The sequence below is a fragment of the Vigna angularis genome, chromosome 8 (genome assembly GCF_016808095.1).
Source record: "Vigna angularis cultivar LongXiaoDou No.4 chromosome 8, ASM1680809v1, whole genome shotgun sequence".
In the NCBI taxonomy this organism is placed as follows: Eukaryota; Viridiplantae; Streptophyta; class Magnoliopsida; order Fabales; family Fabaceae; genus Vigna; species Vigna angularis.
The window spans coordinates 34093801-34115157 of NC_068977.1; the positions used below are offsets into that span (position 1 = coordinate 34093801).

A 21357-nucleotide genomic window follows, 5' to 3' on the forward strand; every position below is an offset into this window, starting at 1 on the left:
ATAAGAAAAGCTAAATTAGTGTCATGAAAGGTTCAATTAGCCTAGCTCGCTTAACAAATGATATAAATTCAATGAGTTTTTTTTCCAATTCTTTGACGAACGTTACTTTTACTGTTATAATAATATTATGATGAAAAATATCTTTCTGTTTTAGTTTTATGAAATACCGTTGACTTCACGTTTTTAAAAATACTTAAATTGATACTTCATACCTGATAAAAATTATATAATCGCTGAATTTAAATTCAACTCCATTCAGTTTATTATTTTTTATGAAAAATAATTAATTTCGTTATTAATTTTCGTCATTAATTTTATGAATTTATTGGCCTATGTTGACACGTTATAAACTTTACGTTAATTTACGTAAGGTCAAATATACTTGTTTGAGTCTTAAATTTGAAAATTTTAATTTTTCTCTTTTTAAAATGTAATTTATAATATCGGTAATTCGTTACGGAGAAATTGAAAAAATAAGTAAATTCAAAATTAAATTAGCATGGTTATAATTTGAGGAAATAATTAATCTTTTCTTGTATGAAATTATGCTTAAAATTTATTTTGAAAGATTTACCTACGTCTGATCAAATCTATCTGAGAAAGAAAATGTCAAACCATCAATAATAAATTGCATGATTAGGTAGTAACAAGCATTTTAGTAGTTTGCTTAATTTGATTAGTTTTATTCAAATATGTACTGTGAAAGTCAAATTCACAAACAAATAGTTAATTTTAGAATATTAATGTTTCTAGGTTATTAAAGAAATAGTTCTAATTAAAGTAAAGTAAAATGTCTCTTCAAACGAAAGTCAAATCAAATACGAAGATAGACACAACAGTAATTGGACCAGTTATGTATAGTCAGTGGAAACGCAATTCTTTGACTTCACATGTTCTTTGAAATACTTGCTTCTAATGGTCAAAACTTAAAAATAAAATCACAGTTAGAAGAATATAATCGTAGCTAAGTAGTATAGAATTGTAAAGAGTGAAGACTACAAAACTGAATAAAGAAATATAAATTCAATTTTTATTTACTTTATTTCATTAGTTTTTTCTGAAAGATAAACGTATTAAATATTATAATTTTAAATATTTTAAATTTTATTCAATATTATTTTAAAAAAATCTTAACATTAGTTTGGAATTTGAAATATTAAGATCACACAAATGGCCTAAAAAAGAATAATCTCATTAAAAAAAACAAAACAAGTATTTCTTCATGCACCTCCATATTTTTTTCCTTCACCCCAATAGACCAATGTAAATGACCTAAATACCTTTGATAAAAATTATTAAAAATCTTGATATGAAAGCGACCCTCCATGTTTGTTTCTAATGATATATGGAATTCTAATCGCACTTACTGTATGATATGCATGAATGTTACCATTTTATTTTGACTTACGATCAGTCTCCAACTAATTTGGCTGAAAATTTTCATTAAAACTCTAAGAACTTAGAATAAGGGTATAATTAGAATTTTAAAAAATATGGAGATGCAGGGAAAAAATATGGGGTGCAGGAAGAAATTACTTTACTTCTTTGCTAGAATAACATGCCCTCGTAACTTTGACTAAAGTTTATGATAAATATTCATAATTTACTGCATTTTATGTGCGTAAAAATAAGACACAAGTATTTATAAGAACATTTTTTATTTTCATTTCATAATTCACTTTTTATTTACATTTTTTTGTTTGTTTATATCGACTATATATTCGATCAGAGCTCTAACATTCAATTTAATAAATTAATCTAATTTTCTTATCATACATATATATAAGTATTGATATCATGTGTCCAATTTGTAAATTTGTAACACCTGACAATTTATAGTAGCATATAAAATCAATCAAATTCAATGGTTTTAATGCAAACTAGTGTGCAGTAGATTAAGTTTATAAAACGTCGTTGAAAAAGAAATCAGTGATATCTCAAGTCTGCGAAGAAATATAAAATAGCATTAATGAAAAGAAGAAAAGAAAGGGTCAAATTCTTCGTACCCCTGAATTTAATAATTGAATGTGATTCTGTATATGTTCAACCCAAAAAATATATATGTAAGAAAAAACACAAATGAGTATGAACAAGCAAAAAAAGAAGAATATGGAGAGAGAAGTCAATTGAATTGCATGAGCTTTGGAGCAAATCTGAGCAATCTACCCAAAGCATGAGTGGTGAATTTCCTTGCAAACAAATGACAAATATTTGTGGTATGACCATTGTACTCACATGATGTTCCAAACCTCAGCTTGTTCAAAAATTCATTGGTCACATGATTTCTGTAATACCTTGAAGGATGAGCACCACCCTTTGTCCAATCAACCCATGTCAATGTCCTGTTAGAGTTTCTCTTCCAAAACTTGATGCTAATAAATGTGGGCAAGTAGTGTTCATCACTGTAGCAATTAGGGTTGCAGTACTTTAAGAAGACTGGGAAGTAGTGATTGTCAGAGACTATTTGAAGGGCTAGAAAACGGTCTATTTGGAACCATTGAGACCCTTTTCTCCATTGGGAGAGACTGATCTGGGGCCTCATATTGGGCCTGTACCTGCCACGGCCCACTTCACCTGGCTGATCGTAGGCCTCCACAAAGGTCTTGGTTGAGTTCATTAGGTAAGTGTAGACTGTGTTGAAGTTGAACAAAGGGATGCATGACTCTGAGAGTAGCACAAAACGTTGGTTGGAGAAATCAAGGAGTGCATTGCCTAATAGCCTTCTCTCTGCTTCTATCATGCTGTTCTCACCCCACCTTACTTCCTGCATAATTGTCACAACACAGTATCATATATCAGATTATGAATTTTGGGACATGTTTTAAATCCAATTATTGAAATTCTGACTTCACTAGATAAAGGGTTTCCTATGTATACTTTTTGTTTGATTGTAATTAAGTGAAAATCTCATTATTTTTTTTTTAAGATTGATTTAGGTTTAAAGTTCATATTCTAAAATAGTATTTATAGAGTATAATCATTTGACAGTTAATATCAAACATTACCATCGACAGTCATTGTGACCGTGCGGTCAGGAGATAAGACGGTCAGTCCACAAAGAGATTAGTCCTAATGCTAAGTAACTTAAGACAAAATGTGATTATTATCAGTTGGACTGTAATTAAGCTATAAATATAGTTTTGAAATGTACTCCGAATAATATAGGACAAACAACCACTAAGGATTAGAAAAAAGAACAACAGTAAGATCATTTGAAATGGACTTTGATCTCGATCTTACAACCCGAGACCGTATCCGATCCATCTGAAATCTATTATTATAAGATTTATTATTTGTTAGACTTAGTATAACCTTCTTAATCAAATTGCTATGAGACTACCTATTGATTTATAGTCCTTCACTCAAAATATACATGACTGAATGTGAGAGGGTGGGTTGGATATTTGATATCCACTACATGTAAGAAAATTTTACATTGTATGAGCAAAATTTTGTCAAACAATTTTGTAAAATTGAATTAAATTTTAAGTTTTTTTTAAGATTTTGTCTTCATAAATTTGATTTTGAAATTAAAAATGTATATGAATTTTGCCATTTCTAACTTTTAGAAACCTGCTTAATTCTAAAGTTGTTCATGTTCTGTTTACTGTTTAAACACAAATGACAGCAAAAAGATGCAGTTATTGTGTCCCTGGATTCGTTTTCTCATGCTAGAGACTAGGTACATGAAGAAAGGAATTGTGAAAAGTTTGATGTAAAACAGAGAAGAATAGAATTTTCTTGGAAGTTCAAAAAGAGTGGAATCAAAGAAAAGTATGACCAGTTTGTATTGACTGCCCAATTCTGGAAGCAACCAAAAAGTAGAAACAAAAATGGACATTCAATAGATTCAGTAGACCTTATACGTTTTGTAAAATTTATTAACCTCCGTAATGCAGATATAAAAAACATGAAATTCAAATGGATAACTAGCAAACAACGAAGAAAAAGGAACTGTCAAAAGATTATATTATCTAAAACATTGAAGTTCATTGGAAAAAATAATGTCACTGAAAAACATATGCTGTCTCAGTCTAATATATGGCATCAAAATATCTTAGTTGAAGGCATTGGAAATTATCTTTTTCAGCCTTTTTAGCTGGAGATGTTCTTTCGTCAAAACTCTTCTCTCAAGCAATCTTGCAGAAAAATTCATCATAACGTGTGCAACTATAGAAACTTAATTACACATTACAAAGTGTCCACTTGTTCATGTTCATGTGCGAACAAGTGTTTCACAAGTTAGCAGTTTCCTAAAATAATTTGTAGCAGGACATGCATAATCTTATATATTTCCTTAAAAGATCTGCATGCAAATAATATTGCCAAGATAATAACACATTTGTGTGGACAATTATGATGTTGATATTTTTCATACACGATGAAACTTGAAACTATGTATTCTAGTAGTATTTATTCTGTACTTTTTCATGCAAGTTGAAACTTGAAAATGTATATTCTAATAATATTTATTCTGTATAATCATCAGACACTCCATATATAAAAAGATTTATTTGCATTCTTTTTAAATAAATCAAATTCGATAGACTAAGTAGTCCTAACTTAATCCAATTCAATCAAGAATAGATTAGGTTAGATTAAATATAATAAAACAATATAAAAACTCTATCAATATTTTTAGGTCAACTACATATAGAGAATAGGGTTAGAGCGGAAAAGGGAGGAAAAAATGAATATTTTTAATTATAAATATAAATTAAAAATTGTATTACTCTGAGTAAAATTTTCAGGAAAAAAAAAAGTGTTGTACTCTTGAATCTTCTGTATATTTGAATTATTAGTATAATTAATTCAAATAGGAAGAATTACTATTTTGATTAATTTAAAGATATAAACAATATGAATGAAATTTTCTAAAGCATAAATAAAATAAAAAACTAAAAGTATATTCATTCTTAATTTTGTTAACTCAAGTACTTGAGACACTTAAAAAAGTCCTAAAAGTCATCAATGGAATCGGAAAAGGTAATATGGTAAATGAAACTCGAAAATTAGCAGGGGAAAGTTGCATCTTTTGCTTCTTTTGGGGCAAAATCAATTATAGAATAATACTTCTAGCACAAATGGTAAATATGATGATTTAAGAACCGTTTTAGGGTGAGAAAATTGATTAATTAATTAATTCTTTGCTAATTTCAAAACTCTATTATAGCTGGAAAACACGGAATTCTAAATGAAATGGGATAAAAAGGGAAAATAAGATAAAAGAAACGTTCATGCCAACTTGATACATTGATGAATTAATCTTGCTTACTTGTTTTAAGTAATCACATCATAAAATTAATACAAGTATTAAAAGAATTATTAATTACTCCTAATTAATTATAACATCCAATTAAATTACTATTTTAATTACTTCATCAATTCTCTGTCATTTTATTCAGTGAAAATGTGAAGAGACAGTAAGAAAAAAAAGTTAAACAGACAACAAGGTAATAACTTTTCATCTGTTAGGAATGATAAAAGGTAAAATGCAGAAACTGACCTTGCTAGGGATATTGCGGCCATGGAAGACGGAGCTTGGAGGCACTGTTTCATTGAAAGAAGGGTGGGAATGGACATAGATAGAATACAACCCTTCATTTCCTTTGAAGAATCTCTCCCACAGAGGAGCCAACATCACAGGCCCTTTTGTCAGAAACATGAATGCAACCTTTGGAGTCTGTTTGAATGGGAGATTGTGAATCATGGGAACCATGGAAGCTTTCCACAACAACTCTTCGTCGTTCATATCATGCATGGCCATGGGGGGCTTCAAGAATTCACTCAACCCAATTCTGGTGAAATTCATCACACTTGTTGTGTTGTTGACCAAGGTTTGGTTATCTTTCTGGGGTGAAGATGAAGTGTTATTTTGTGCAGAATCAAAATACTGAGATTCAATTTTTGTCTGGGTGGCTGATATTGGTGATGAGATGTTGGAGGAGTTCGGAGAGAAAGGTGGTGGCGGTGGTGACGGTGACGGTTCGAAGGTATTGGATGAAAAGGAAGATTGTTGAATTTGAAAGTTGACGAAGGAGAAATTGTTGAGAAAGAAAGTGAGTGTGATTCCAATGAGTAAACCAATGCCAAAAACTAGAACATGAGCAAAGAAGTTGAGAAGGTCTAGTTGAGCAAAAAAGAGTTTCAGATATGAGCCTTCACCTTTGCCTTGTTGCTCCTTCTGCTTCATTTTGTGATGACAGATTCAGAAAATGAGATTGGTGCAGATAGAATAACCAAGATGTTGCAGATTGGTTTGAAGCAGTAGCTTCTAAACACTGTTATGGTGTGTTGAGGTTTTATACAGTGAGAGAATTCATGATGCTTGATTCTGGACTCAAACAGATACTTAGATTGATCCAAAAACAATACCTATATATATATATATATTCTGCAGTTTACATGAGGTGGGGACAGAAAAGGTGTATTCTTTTTCAGATTGTTAACGGGTATGCACTGTACACGCAATGGAACAATAAATAATAAGAAGAAGGGAACGTTTTCATTGGGCTGAGCACAAGTAACTGTTATATGAAAAATGCATTAAAGTTTGTTCCTCAGTAAATATTAATTGAATGCCTAGATAAATAAGCATGTTATGTATATGAACTGGAGCAAGAATGATTGGATAAATTTTAGTTTTGATTATAACATCATTTATCTGTTACTTATTAACAGTTTTATTTTACATTGTAATTAGTCCATTTTAAATATACAAACTAATAAAATAATAATATATAATTAAAAAATTGTTAAAAAAAATTTATTAATGGTCCAATATAATATTTAATAAGTTATATGTTTACATTGGATTAAAACAGTAAAAGAGTTATACATATGAAAAAATGTTTTTTCACCTGCCAAATTTTAGGAATTTTTTGTCATTAAAAAGATTAATATGTATATTTATAAGGAAAGATAAATTGAAGTGTATGAAAAATTTTGTTGAGTGGCAAAATAATATTACTTTTTATAGATATTTTTACAACTCAAATAAATCTATTTTCATATAAAACTTACATTAAAATATTATTATACTATACATGACACTCTTCAACTATCTAAGTATGAATACTTTGTTTAAATACGTCTTGGACACTTGAGTCTACTTTTTAGTCGGTTCAAAATATATTTGGTCATGAAGAAATTATACGGAAAAAACTATTGATATTGATAAATTATGACTAAGTTAAGAAGAAGAGGTCAAAGTGAGATAAATAGGTAATTAGGTTACGTGGCTCAAACTTATCTAAATAAAAACTTGTCAACAATAATGTGAATAATTCTAAGAAGTATATTAATTACCGCATGTATTATTATTTAACGTATTGGACTGACTTGAATCTTGGAGTATCTTTTATAAGCACAATATTCATTTGAGTTCAAGAGTGAAGTTAGAGTTAAGAGTGCTTAGAGTTGAAGTTTTTGTGAAGTATATTCGACTTTGTAAGAACAATTGTTTTTTGGCTTAAATACTTTTTTATCCTTATTTTCATCCACTTTATTCAATTTGGTCCTCATTTTTTTGCATGTTCAATTTCATCCCAATTTTGGTCAATTTTATAATTTGATCATTTTTCATAACATCTAAATTGTTAACTACATAGTATACACCATGGACAATTTCTATGACATGACGATATTTTATCTAAGGTGTGTGTTATGACATGGTCATTCTCTTCTTATTCACAAACGTTTGGGTTCTATGAACCCATGACCATTAGAGACGCCATCGCCGCCATCGGAAGCTCATACTCGACAACCCTAAAGAAAGATTTTTAGTTTATTGTGAATGAAGAAGAATAATGAAATTTGTGATGGTGAAAAATGATGATGATGATGATGATGATTGGGTTTATTGTAAAAATAAAAAATGTAATGGATGAAAGGAATTAATGCAAAAGTGCAGATTGATTAATGAAGTGTGTGAAAGGTAGATGATTATTGATAATGGAAAGTGTTTCGGTATATATTTGTTGGACCGAGAGACTAACCTGTCTAACGTGGCTTTGTCACTTTTCGATGCTGGAATCGAATGCTCCGCTCGCTTGTCCTCAATCTGGACTGCCTAGTTGCTTTCAGTTTAGACCGTTCGATTCCAATATGACCGCTCGGTTATCAATAACGTCGATCCGTTGTACTACTGATTGCTTGTTGTCGCCTTAAATCGGAGGGGAAGGTACTTGCAAAAGGTGCTCTGACGCTCAAGTTAGGCGTATATTTTATGAACTGCTTACCTGAGTGGAGTATTTGAGTTTAGTAGGGTGTGAAATGAACGTACCTAGCACTCGGCTCTGGCTTTGTATTTATAATTTGTCTCATGGATTTTAGACTGACTCAGGCCCAATTAAATATAAACAGACTTACCTAAAGATCTAGCCGGTTGTTCGTACACCACTTTATCAATATCTTAACCGCTCACTAATTTCATATCTTCAGTCAAATATTCTTGATTACTTTATTTTCTGTTGAACCTTTAGCCCAATAACTTAATCGCTGGCCCAATTTCAGCCTATCTCTTGATACAAACCATTTGACCTGGTGACTGATGCTGGACCAATCGGCTCCGCATATCAACCGCTTGGTCTCTTATGGTTGACTGATGTTGGACCGATCGGCTCCGGATATCAACCGCTCGATCTCTTATTACATACCATACAGAAAGCAATCAGGAGGTGATGGTTTTTGTGTGTAGGTTTTCTGGAAAAAAAATTGATTAGGGAAGGGGTTGAAATTTTTTTGATACAGGTTTAGGGATTTCATGCGCACAAGGGTTTCACGATTCACATTCAGAATGAAGGTTAAATAATGGTTGTTGGTGATTGCATGATTTAGGGTTTGCATGGTCGCTTGGTGATTGGATCTAGTGTGTCACAATAGAGACACGATTAGGACTTGTGAGGAGGATTACGTGCCTTGATGATTCATTCCTGCATGCTCGAGGTGGATTCACGTTTTGTGGTAGTGTGATGAAGGAGATTTGGCAGATGCATGGTTGTTTGAAGATGGATTTGTGATTTTAGCACATATCTATTTTTTATCTCACACTAGTGATGGACTATGGTGTTTTACAACTCACATAGGTCATCTAAGAAAAAATAACACAACTCAATTAAAAAATGTCACTTTGTACACTCTTTTGTTAACAATTTAGACATCGTAAAAAAGAACCAAATTGAACAAAATAGAGTCCAAGTTGAACAAAAATGGACGAAAATAGGAATCAAAATAATATTTAAGCCTTGTTTTAATTTATTAGAAATTCACATAAATTTTTTTTATTAAAAATGTGGTTTAATTCTGTAAATTAGGAGTATTATTTTTTTTCTCCATCAATCCTCCAATTCATTTTTTTGTAATTTTTTTTCATTTTTTTATTGCATAGTTATTTTAGTCATTAGGATTAAATGACATTGAATGATGTGGTTTTTCAATAATTTATTAAAAAATTTAATACGTGCACAATTCATTTTGATCATTTGATTACAAATTTTAATTTTTGTGGCTTCTTTATTTTTCATAATAATAATTTTAATCTATGAAATGAATCTACATGAGTGACATCGAATATGGTTAAAATTCTAATAATCATTTAACACATAAATTTAATTAAGCAACCTATTTTTTAAAAGTTTATTAAATTTTCATTACTAAAATCATGATGTTGGAAGTGTCACATGATTATATATAAGACAAATTCATAATTTCAAGTGAATATAAATCTTGCCAATTTTGTAGAGTTTAAGCTTAAAGTATATATTATTTCATTAATGAACCGCTATTAGAGGTGTGTTGAAAGTTTCACCTCCTAAAAATAAAATTAATTCACAATATATAAATGAATCTAAACTTTATTTTATAAATAATTTTACAAAGTTAAATTACATTTAAAATTCACTTCTAGGATTGATTTTTGTATTCTAAATTTAATAATCTTTATATTAAAGATTTTGATTAAAAGCACTATTTGTGCTCATCAGAACTAAACTCATTTGAACATTCACTAGTACAGTCAAAGAAAATGACATCGGTTATTTTTGTCCATAGACAGCGATTCCTCAACCGAGGCATATACTGACGAGGTAAAAAGACTTCCTCTTATGTCTCGGTTGTGAACCGAGTTAGTATCTTGTCCTCTACTGCCTCCGTTGGGACCTGAACCGAGGCAGTAGAGTGGTTTTTACTTTTTTTTTCCTGGCCACACCTTGTGGAGCATGGGGAAGTAGAAGTGCGTGTAGAGAGTGGTTACAGAGTGATTCACAAACATTGGGAATTTATTATGAATCTGACCTCTTAAATTGTTCTATTTCTTTGAGAAGCTTTGAAGAAAGCAAACAAATGATCTTTGGGAGGCAGGCCCTCTTTGATGACAGGGTGATTCACAAACTCTTGGCTCCATTTATATAACTTGGGAAATTTCTCAAGGGTAAGCAATTTCAACGCTACAATTTCCTGCAATATTTCAACCCAATATCCAATGAAATTGGCAGCAATATCTACCAATCTTATGCTCTCTCCTCCAAAGAACCTCTTCTCCTTCAATGCTTCCTGTAGGATCTCCAAAGCTTCCATGGCTTCCTCCGTTACCTTCTCTCGCCCCTTCTCATCACTCTAGCATGCATTCCATATTGTAGGAAAAATCTACAAAAATAAAATTGAATGATGAGTTTTGAAATTGAAGATAGTGTTAGAAATATAACTTAAAGCATACCTTGTTGTCTAAGGTCTTAGTCCAGAAACGTGCCAAGGCTCTGTCATAAGGGTATTGAGGAAAGAGGGGGTTATTATTCCAAGTCTCATCGATGTATTCAATAATAAAAAGCGATTCAGCTAAAGGGTATTTGTTGTGGACGAGAACAGGACTCCCTTCAGCTTCAGAGCGAGCTCAACCCTGTTGCTAAATGGGCTCGTCCACTTCCCAAATCATCAAAAATCACTAACCTAATGCGAGCATAGAGAACCCAAACGAAACCCTCGTTGCCAAAAGCAGAAGCCCTCGCCACGCCACCGCCACACCATCACCTCGCCCTTATCGCTCAATCGTTGTGCCTTTATTGTGCTAAGGACAATCCCCTACGTAGGCAAGATCCACCGCCAGCCGCCGCCAACGAAGGCGAGATCATGCCTGAGTCGCGCCTCCCACAATGTCGCCAAGCCCCAAATCGAAACCCTAAATCTAATCGCCAACGCCAAGCCACAGTGTCGCCAAGCCCCAAATTGAATTGCCAACGTTCTGCTGCCACCTCCACGAACAGAGGCCGTCACGTCGTGGAAACGAAGTCGTGTCGGCTGCCCCTCCCTACGCGAAACTGCGTCTGAACCTGAAAAGAAAGAAGGGAATAAGAGAACCCAAAACGGAAAAGAAGAAGAAGAAGAAGAAGAAGAATGACCCATGCGCCACCACGAACGTCGCCTGGTGCGAGAAGAAGAAGAACCAATAATGAAAGCCAGGGTTTTGAAAATGAAATCCAATTACCCCTTACCCCTTTCGGACCGAAAGTACTGGAAAGATAAGTATATTGCCTCGGGTCCCAATGGACTGAGACATTCTCAGGGTGTTAGGCATCAGGTGGGGTTTGAACTGAGGTCATATTGTCTATATGCCTCAGTTTCCCTTAAACCGGGTCAGAAAAATTAACTTAAACTACAAAAATGACACCGTTTTTTTATAGAATTTGGTTCCGCATCAATCGAAGCCTATTGTGCGATTTCAAATCCAATTTTTTTTACTAATGATTTAATAAACTTTCAAACAAATTATGTCACTCAATTAAATTTTGGTAAAAAAGTTGAGTCTACCGTTGTTTGTCATATCAATATGATGTTGTCTAATTAATTCTACGAACTGAAAACATTTTTTTACAAAATTGAAAGACTAAAGAATGAATTTTTTAATTTTAAGATCAAAATGAATAATTAGATAAAATTTGAATTTAATGGACTATATAAAATAAATTTCTTAATTCATTTTTATCTCTTAAAAATTAATTCATTTAAAAGTTGATCCATTTAATAAAATATTTGTATCATTTAATTAATGAAAAATCTTTTACCTTATGTTTGAATAGAAAATTTTGTCATTTTTAATGCTTTAAATAAATTTGAATTAGTTTTATTTTAAGTTATTTTATTTTTCAAATAATCAGCTTGAATAAATTAATTCAAATTTACTAAATTCTAATTTATTTTCTTTGTATAAAGTAGTTTAATTACTCTAAAATGAAAAAAAAATTATCCTCAAATAATTTTAATACATAAGAATAATTTTGAAAACAAAGTAATTAGACAATTTAACACATTATTTATATTTATTTAAAAATTTTAAATTGTCTAATATTAAAGTAATCTAATTACTTTTTTTAAATTATTTCTTACATTACCCATAAAAATTAAACATAGACAAACTATATATATTATAGACTAATTTTTCTCAGAAAAAACATGAAAAACTTTAACTGCAAATGCTTTCAAAGATACAAGCACAAATGTCATTTCCCCCTAAAATCCTATAAAATCAATTGATCAAAAAATCATGTTTGACTTAGAGAATCACTCTTCAACCAAAATTTTGAAAATCTCTTTCCATCAAAATATGTTCGAAAATATAGATATCTCACATAAACTCAACATAAATAAAAGTTTATATTCCTAAAAATATTAAAAGATCATTCACATATTCATCCAACTTTTTCTAAAAATACGAGTATATGAGATCAATTCAAAACAACTACTAATTATATAATTAGTATTCACCTTAAATATATTAAATGAAACTTATCAAATTATTTTCATAAATAAAATCATCATATTCTCTTTAATTTGAATATTAAAAAATTACAACACAAATAAAAAATCAAGTTTTATTTTATTTTCTTCTTTTAACGACGGCCTCTTCCACTTTTTTGTCATTCAATTATAACATGTAATAATAAATTTATTAATTTATTATAATTAGTGGAAAAACATGTGGTGTCTTATTTTTTATTGTAAAATACAGTGATTTAAAATAATAAAATAGGAAAATAATTATATTAATTTATAAATAATTAAATTTAAATGAATAATTATTGAAAAGTTAAAAATAAAAATATAATTATTTTAATCTAAAATAACAGCTACTTAGAGAATAAAATTATAAAGAAATGTTTACATGGAAAGAAAGATTTCTCTTTATATATATTTACAAATCATATCAAATATATATTAATTATTATTATTAGTTGATGATAATGTATTTTTGAACACCGTGCAGTAATGTTTAACTGTTCTTCTCGTGATAATGTCGATACTATGTTTATCATTTTTTTTCATAATTTTCTTTATATTTGCACATTTTGCATTAATGTTTTCAAATCGTAATCTTAACTATTTTAAGATTCCTTTTAGTGTCCTTTAAGGTTGATTTAGAGAACTAGGAAAATTTAATATTGTTTATTGATTTTAATAAAATGTTTATATTTTAGCCTTTTAATTTTTAAATCACAATTGGCATATATTTAAACGAATTAAAAGTTAAATTAATTATAAAAGTATAGATAACAAGCCAATAATTAATGCTGTCTTGAGATTCAAAAATAACAGTTAAATAAAAGTAAATATCTTTTAATTAGTTTATATATATATATATATATATATATATATATATATATATATATATAACCTAATTAAAAGCTAGATAAAACATTAGAAAATAAATGTTGAAAACATATTTAATATTATCTTTAATTTTATAAATACATTTAAACAAAAATAAAATATTTTAAAATGTAACGTTTTAAAAGAAATGAGGAAAGTATATAGAAGTATCAAATTTTTAAATTTTTAAAAATGTGGGTTTCACACGGTAATTATTACAATTTAGTATAAAATATAATAAAGATAAGTTTATTAAAATTCAGAATTAATTGTGAAAATAAATAAGAATTGAAGAAGAAAATTAATGTTTTATTTCTCTGTCCTTTTATTTTTATTTTGACGGTAACTATATTAAATTAAATTCATTAAATTCTTTATTGATTATTTTTTTAAAAAAAGTTAAATTTCTTCATATTTAAATCATAATTAAGTTTTTCCTAAATATAAAATTTACTTAAATATTGTAAAGTCTTTTTTTTTTAATATTTGTGAATATATATGTTTTGTGCATGTTTAAAAAGTATTTTGAAATATATTATGAATTGTATAAACTGTATATTCAATTTAGGTTTAATTAGAAGTCCGGTCTTTATATTTAGGTTTAAGATTTACTTTCATTTTTATATTTTTTTCTATCTCATTTGAGTTTTAATATTTTTAAATAAAATCAATTTAGTTTCTTATATTATTTAAGTTAAAAATTTAGAATGTACTACATCTTATGTTAACTTAGATAGTCCCAAAGATTATTCAAATTTTAAGAATATAAGTTTTAAAAATTTAATAACATTTTTTATTTTCATTTTAATTCATATATAACGAATTATATGAATGGTGTTTTAAAGAAGTCTGAAGAACTAAATTAAATTAAAATCCTATGCTCTTCATACATTGGTTATTTAGGAATAATTTTCCCTCCATTTACAATCATAAACAAAATTATCATTATTAACTAAGTCACCTATGCTTATATTTTAAATAATATAATTTTTTAACTTTGGTTTTCAAAATCTAAAATAAAATTTTCGTTATTTTATTTATTTTTTATTGTTTGATTTGTTCGCAAATGTTATTGGCTTAATTAAAATGAACACATTATTGGCAAGAAATTGTATTTGTTAGCAACCATTAATTGGAACTAAATTCTGGTCACGAAAAAGTATCATCGTTACAAACAAGAATAAATGAAAAGCTCACAGATTGGGCTTTTGCATTGGGCTGGACTCCATTATTTCCATTTCTTCTTTGGAAGCTTCTCCCTGCATCTTCAACCATTTCTCCCCCACACTTTCAAATTTTTTTAAAATCTCAAAATTATCTTTTGTAAAATGGAAATTAACATAAAGTTACCCTTTTTTTAAGTTTTTCTTTCTCTGCAATTCAAAAAACATTACATCTCCATCTTTTGTGTAAAGACCTGAAAAATAGAGTAAAAAGGTGTCTTAAGTTAATTGGACCAGACTTAAAACAAAAGTCATGTCAAACATCCTGGCCCATTAGCTTAAGCACTCTGTCTTTTCTAAAAACTCAGTTTTCAAATTTCCTCTGTCTTCTCTCTACAACATCTCTTCCTTCTCTCTTCCATTTCTCCTCTCTGAACCAGTAGATTTCCGATTAGGTGGTGCTCAAACGTCCGTGACGTAGAGGCTTCAAAACCATCCGATTAGTTTTAGGTTCTAAGCTGGTAAGTCCCTCCATGCAACCTCTTCTTTGTCCTTGAACTAGCACATGAAATCTTTGTTAGTTGCATGTGTCTTGTGCTTCCATCTTCTTAAATTTTTCCATTTCATTCTCGCTCTAAGAGATGCTTTTGTCACCAATGTGGTGTTCTGTAGGGTTTGTTGAGTTTTCACAACTCAAGGTTCGGTTGAAGGTTTCTTGTGAGTTGTTCATTCAAGTTACTCTAAGGTAAGGGGAGATAGGATACATTTTTATATTGTTTACATGTGATGTATGCTGAGTTTTGAATTGCTTTACTATTGGTATTGTGTTTTGACTTGGAAATATTTAGTTGCATGTGTTGAATCTTGGGAAAGTGGAACTGGAGTGTGATGTTTGTATATTGTTTGGATGTATTTAAATTGTTGTAATGACTATGTTGAAGTGCTTGTGGTGAGAAACATGTTGTATCAGTTAATAAGTAGGAAATTTGGGTGTTCTATTAGGATTTTGGGTCACTTGAGAAGAAGTGAGGTAGTGCTTTTTGGGAAGTAGGGGTTTTGGGCACATTTGGGTTGTTGACACATCTTAGGCAAGTCATTTGTAACTTGTTAGGATCATAAAACTGGACTAGAACATGTTAGAAGTGGTAAAATCGAAATTGGGTCCGTAAGTTGTGGAAATTGATGTTTCAAAAGATAAAACTTGATATATCACTTTAGATTAGTAATAGGGAGAGTTAAGATCATCTAGATAAGTCTAATTAGGTGTAATACATGAATTAAGGGTGTTAGAAATTGGATAAGAGGCCTAGAAATGGTAAGAGCTGGTGTGAGTGTATGATTCTGCAGAATTTATGTTCTGCAGATGATGCAGAGTCGCTATGCGAGCTGTCTCACATAGCGAGACCCTGTAGAGGGTGCTCATTGTTTGAGTCATTCGTTGTGCGAGCCGGTGCGCTGTGCGAATGATTAGAGGGTGCTGCTCTCTGTTTGTGGATTCGCCTGGCGAATCCTGTCGCTATGTGACTAGGGTGGTATGGAACCACTGCCCTTTTAATTCGAAGAGTAAGATGGGTGCAAAGTGAGAGGGTTTGGGGGTGTGGTCTTTGTCTAGGCTCTCACATAGCGACATGGGTGCGCTATGCGAGAGGTTGAAAGTCTGATGCATGCTGCGAGTTAATTCGCATGACGAATTAGGGGGTGCGCTATGTGAATCCTTTGAGTCCAGTCTTCTCTTTTGCTCTCTTTTCAGTTGAATCAAGTGTTTGGAATGTTTGCAATGCATAGTATGATGTGGTAATGTGATTATATTGGAAGTATGCGAGTGTATGAAACATTGTTTGGTGATTGAAAGTATGTGGTTTTAAAAGTATGGTTGATGGACGTAATTCCATGGATATCTAAGGAGGTTACATGGTGGTGCCTTATGTTATTGGACGTAATTCCATGGATCTCAAAGGGAGGTTACATGGTGGTGCCCTATATTATTGGACGTAATTCCATGATCTTCAAGGAGAAGATTTATGGTGGTGTCCTTAGTGTTTAGAATGATGTGCATTGTAGCTCAGTCTTGGGGGTTATCCTGAAACTATAATAGTTAATCATTCTCAAGTAGAGAAGATTGAATCATGTCGTGAGTAGTAGCAGGAGGTCCTAGTCTTGGGTGCTTCTAGTATGACCCAAGGTGAGTGATAACAGACTAATCTCGTGAGTGTGGTAGGGTGAAACCCATTGGCAATGACTTTGCAAAGCAGTAGAGGCCACCATGAATGCATGACCCGCCATAGCTCGACAATCATTCTAAGTTCAGACGAGTCAAGTTTATAGTGTAACAAGTCATGTTTGTATAGTCTAATATATCTGTCTTTATTTGCATATTGTGTGTGAATGTTATAACATGATTTTATATCTAGCTCACTCTTGCTTCTGTGTTTGTGTTTTGCTTGGGTATGCTTTTCTTTTGCAATGATCATCCACTTGGATGTGAGTAGAGGCAGATGAGGTGCCTCTAGAGCAGGCTTTGGAGGAAGATGATGCTACAACTTAGTCTAGTTAGGACTCTTAGTTGTTCCTTATCATTTTGAAGTACTCTATTAAGTAGGAAGTTTTTAAATTATGATTCAATTTGGAATGATTGTAAGCTTAACAACTTTATTTACAGTCTACTCTAATTGTTCTCTTATATTAAAATGTGGACTTACTATATTATATGCTTCTATATAATCTGGGATGTTATAGTGTTATGGTATCAGAGCATGAAAAACGTCATTCCTTCTTTTAATTAAAAAAATTTGTATAAACTCAATTGCCAATATGATCTCATATTTATTTATTTATTTATTTATTTTAATGAACATCTCTATTAATAAAAAAAGTTGAAAATCTATCAATTTAAAAAAAAAAAATAACAATATAATTTTTTCGAGGTATAATACAATATTCCAATACCCTTATTGAAATTTACACAATTTAATCAATATGTATAAACTATATCTAAATCATAATAAAACGTTAAAAAAATCTTTGGATTTACATTAAATGTACTCATATAATACCACAGAAACACTTTACCTTGTCCTAAAGCACTATCAAAATGTCTTCATTGACTCGTACGAGTGAAGGGTTTTTTTCCATGCATTTGACTTTAGCATCCACTCACGTTTAAAGGGGCAAAACAAAAGGATATTTTGAGAGAAATTAAGTCTAATGGGTTGGGGAATATTACATAATGCCATAATTTAGTCTAGTGGGTTAGTAAAGCATTCAAGTCAAACTAATATTACGCATTGGATTAAGGACATTGATTACGAAATTAAAAGATTAAAGTTGTTCTATTTAAATTCATAGAAATACATTTTCTTAAGATTTTTTCAATATGTGTCTACATAAGTTTTAAGAGATTTTTTTAAAAAAACTAGCCGTTAACCTATGGCATAGAAATACATTTATTTTAATTATTGAGGTTTTCATAATCAATTATAAATATATGTTTTAATATTTTAGTAATAAATTATTAAAGTAATAACAATAAATGTATAATAAATATCATTATCAAAATAAAATAAAATAACTTTTCTTTTAATTTTTTTTTTCTTCTATCAATACACCCTCTTTTGCTACTTTATTTGCTGCTTCTTCTCCTTTGAAAAATAAGACTGAAAGTGGAAAAAACAGGAAGAGATGATAAAATTATCCTAAGTCTTATCTAATCAGACTCAGCACACTAAAGAGACATATTCGGAATTGTATATATGTACGTGCACATTATAAGGTTGCTAACTGTAGTTGAAGATATGAAGCATGTCGCAAATTAGTGGGTTTATCTCTACATTAGCAACGAGTATCAGTGACCAAAAATATATATAGTATAGAAGCCAATGTAAGTGTAAATGGATTCATCTTCCATATTTGGAGAGAGAAGACTTGTTCCATTTTGAATGTTCTTTCGGTGCATGGATGATAGATCATGTTATCCATAAAGAGGTTGCAACATTGTGGTTAGGTCCAGAAGCAGGGACAAACTCAAATGGAAAACATCTCAGACCATCACCATTTGCATTTCTTCATCCAACATCAAAAGCTTCAAAATATCAAAACGTTCAATTGCGTCAATAATTATCTGTACGGTGCATGTTTTTGTCCATACGTGGATTACACCCATCGGATTTTCAAAAATCTTATGGATATTGTGAGTTAAGATTATCGGAGATTTCACGTATATAAAAGATAAAATAGATTTGTATTAAGTAAGTGTAAAAGAGATATAAAGTTAATTTAGGTTTATTATTATTCTTATATTTAACGTTAAAGTAATTTAAAAGTATCACATACTTGAATTATTTTTCAGATTTTGATATATGATATTTTTAAAATATAAAATTGCACCAATTTTTATATGTAATGTTTTTAGACGATATTAATACTAATTTTACAGAAAACTAAATTGTTTCTATTTAATAAATCTTACAATTTAATTGAAATAAAAATATATATAGAAATAAAAAATAAATTATAAATGTAAATATAAGTAACAAATAATTGAATAAGCCTCCAGAGTTTTTAACTTTTGTATATTAAAAACATGTTTGATGTACTTGGCATAAAGATACTATATTTTGAACATAAAAGAGTGTGTTAAAAGATCTTGATTTAACTAACAAATAAAATCATTTTACGATATAACGATTGAATTTAGTATGGTTGATTGAGTTTATTTACACCCACTTAAATTGTCAACTATTGTAAAAATTATATTCAGAATCTGTGTTGCGCTTGCGCACTTAAAAAGCACTTTCGTTTGAATCGTGCCGACTAATATTTTAGTCCGACCCAAATTGACGAATGATTATTTGATGAAGAAAAAGGTTTCATGGTTTCACTTTGGGTTACAAAATCGAGGTTAAATCAGACTGACCCACCTGAAACTCATAAAATAAAGTCTCATTTCTTTCTTTATTTATATCTGTAACTAAATAATGGGTCCTTTAATGATTTGGTTTATTTCATAACTTAATTTATATCATTAGATTAGATGCCTATGGCCACTTTCTCTAAAGTTAGGTCACCTGATGTAAAATTATCAATTGGAGTTTCATGTTTAGGATATATTCATCTCAACTTCCTCACAATTCTTCTATCCCAATTTGAAGTGACTACTGACTCATATTATATGTAATGTGAGTTTGAGTTCCACTAATCATCAAAACACTTTTTTAAGTGTTTATAGGGTTTCAAGGATTATTCTAATTATAATCTAGATAAGTTATTCAGAATCAACCCACGTAATTATTTTATGTACAAAAGGTTTTACTATTTTTACGTTATTTAATATTTTATTTGATAGTTTAATTTTAAAATTCACTATTAGGCTAAAATTTTATAAAATCATTTTTAAGTTGAGATTTATATCACTTATATTTTATTAATTTATTTTAATTGATATGTTAAAAGTGACAAAAAAAAATTAAGCTCAACAATCAATCGAATTAAGAAAAACGGTCCATCTAAGAGATATCGCAGAGTTTTTTTAAAGAGTGATGCTTGTCTACTAAACAGTTCAATGACAATGTCTTTATAATTTGAGTTGACTTATTTTGATTTCTATTGGCTTTCTCTGTCAAAAAACATTTTAATTTCAGAAATAACTAAACTTGTTATATAAAACTTACCAAAGTAAGATATGATATTGGACTAAAACCAAGGAGTCCACTCTTGTAAGCGTGTCTTAACAATCATTAATTTTCCCATATAGGAAATTCAAGTTTACCATCAAAGATCCATGACATGTATCATCACCATTGTTAATTTCAACTGCATACTATTTTCTATTTGTTGCAAGCAATCGTACCACTAAACTGAAGTGACCGTACTCGTAGTGTCATCCCATTCCATCTGATGTTGTTGTCCCAATACTTTGATTTTTTCCATACCCTCTTCATCCATGGCTACATGCATGCTTCCACTAGCTAGCTTGATTTGTAGTACTAGATTCAATTATATTCATTGTTATGGAATCGCTTCTCCCTATGACTGTTATATTCCAATTGAAGGAACGTCTTGTTGAGTTAGAAATGGAGGGGAGTTTAATGTTGGAGTTGAGTAATAGTATAATGATGAGACATTGTTGTTAGGCAAAAGGATAGGTTCTGAAGTGTTGTTGTTAAACACATGGATACCATCTAAAATATTGTTATTAAGCACACGAGTGACATCTAAAATGTTATTATAAAGTACATGAACATTTAAAATGTTGTTATCGAACAAAAATGTGGGATCTAAAGTGTTGTTGTTATAAAGCAAAAAGGTAGTATATGAAGTGTTGTTATCAAGCAAAATGGTAGAATATAAATTGTTTTCAAGATAAAAGAGATTATCAAAGGTGTTGTTATTAGGCAAAATGGTAAATTCTGAATTGTTAAAACTATGTGGGTTGAGGTTGAATCCTAATGTCTGACTTGGAAGTGTGAAATTTGGAGGTTCTAGCTTGAGGGGTGGAGGAACAAATGGGGAAGTAATGGTATGGGGTAAAAATTTGGAATTGGAGGTGGAAGATGAAGAG

At 30.2% G+C, this 21357-nt stretch overlaps 1 protein-coding gene and 1 pseudogene across 1 annotated transcript; both read right to left on the reverse strand.

Moving 5' to 3' along the window:
• Window positions 1-1999: 1999 nt before the first annotated feature.
• On the reverse strand, window positions 2000-6325 carry LOC108319532 (glycosyltransferase BC10). The gene is made up of 2 exons (XM_017550691.2): window positions 5507-6325; window positions 2000-2764 (listed from the first exon to the last, which is right to left on the reverse strand). The coding sequence occupies exons 1-2, from the start codon at window positions 6191-6193 to the stop codon at window positions 2123-2125; spliced, it is 1329 nt and encodes a 442-aa protein (XP_017406180.1). The 5' UTR covers window positions 6194-6325; the 3' UTR covers window positions 2000-2122.
• Window positions 6326-10296: 3971 nt separating this feature from the next.
• LOC108319531 (probable glutathione S-transferase) lies at window positions 10297-20741 on the reverse strand (annotated as a pseudogene).
• Window positions 20742-21357: the final 616 nt, after the last annotated feature.

Excerpts from the sequence above, each read along its gene's own strand:
- LOC108319532 (XM_017550691.2), bottom strand. The coding sequence starts at position 6,193 with ATGAAGCAGAAGGAGCAACAAGGCAAAGGTGAAGGCTCATATCTGAAA. Across the intron at positions 2,765-5,506 it reads GCCGCAATATCCCTAGCAAG|GAAGTAAGGTGGGGTGAGAA; the intron begins GTCAGTTTCTGC and ends ACAATTATGCAG.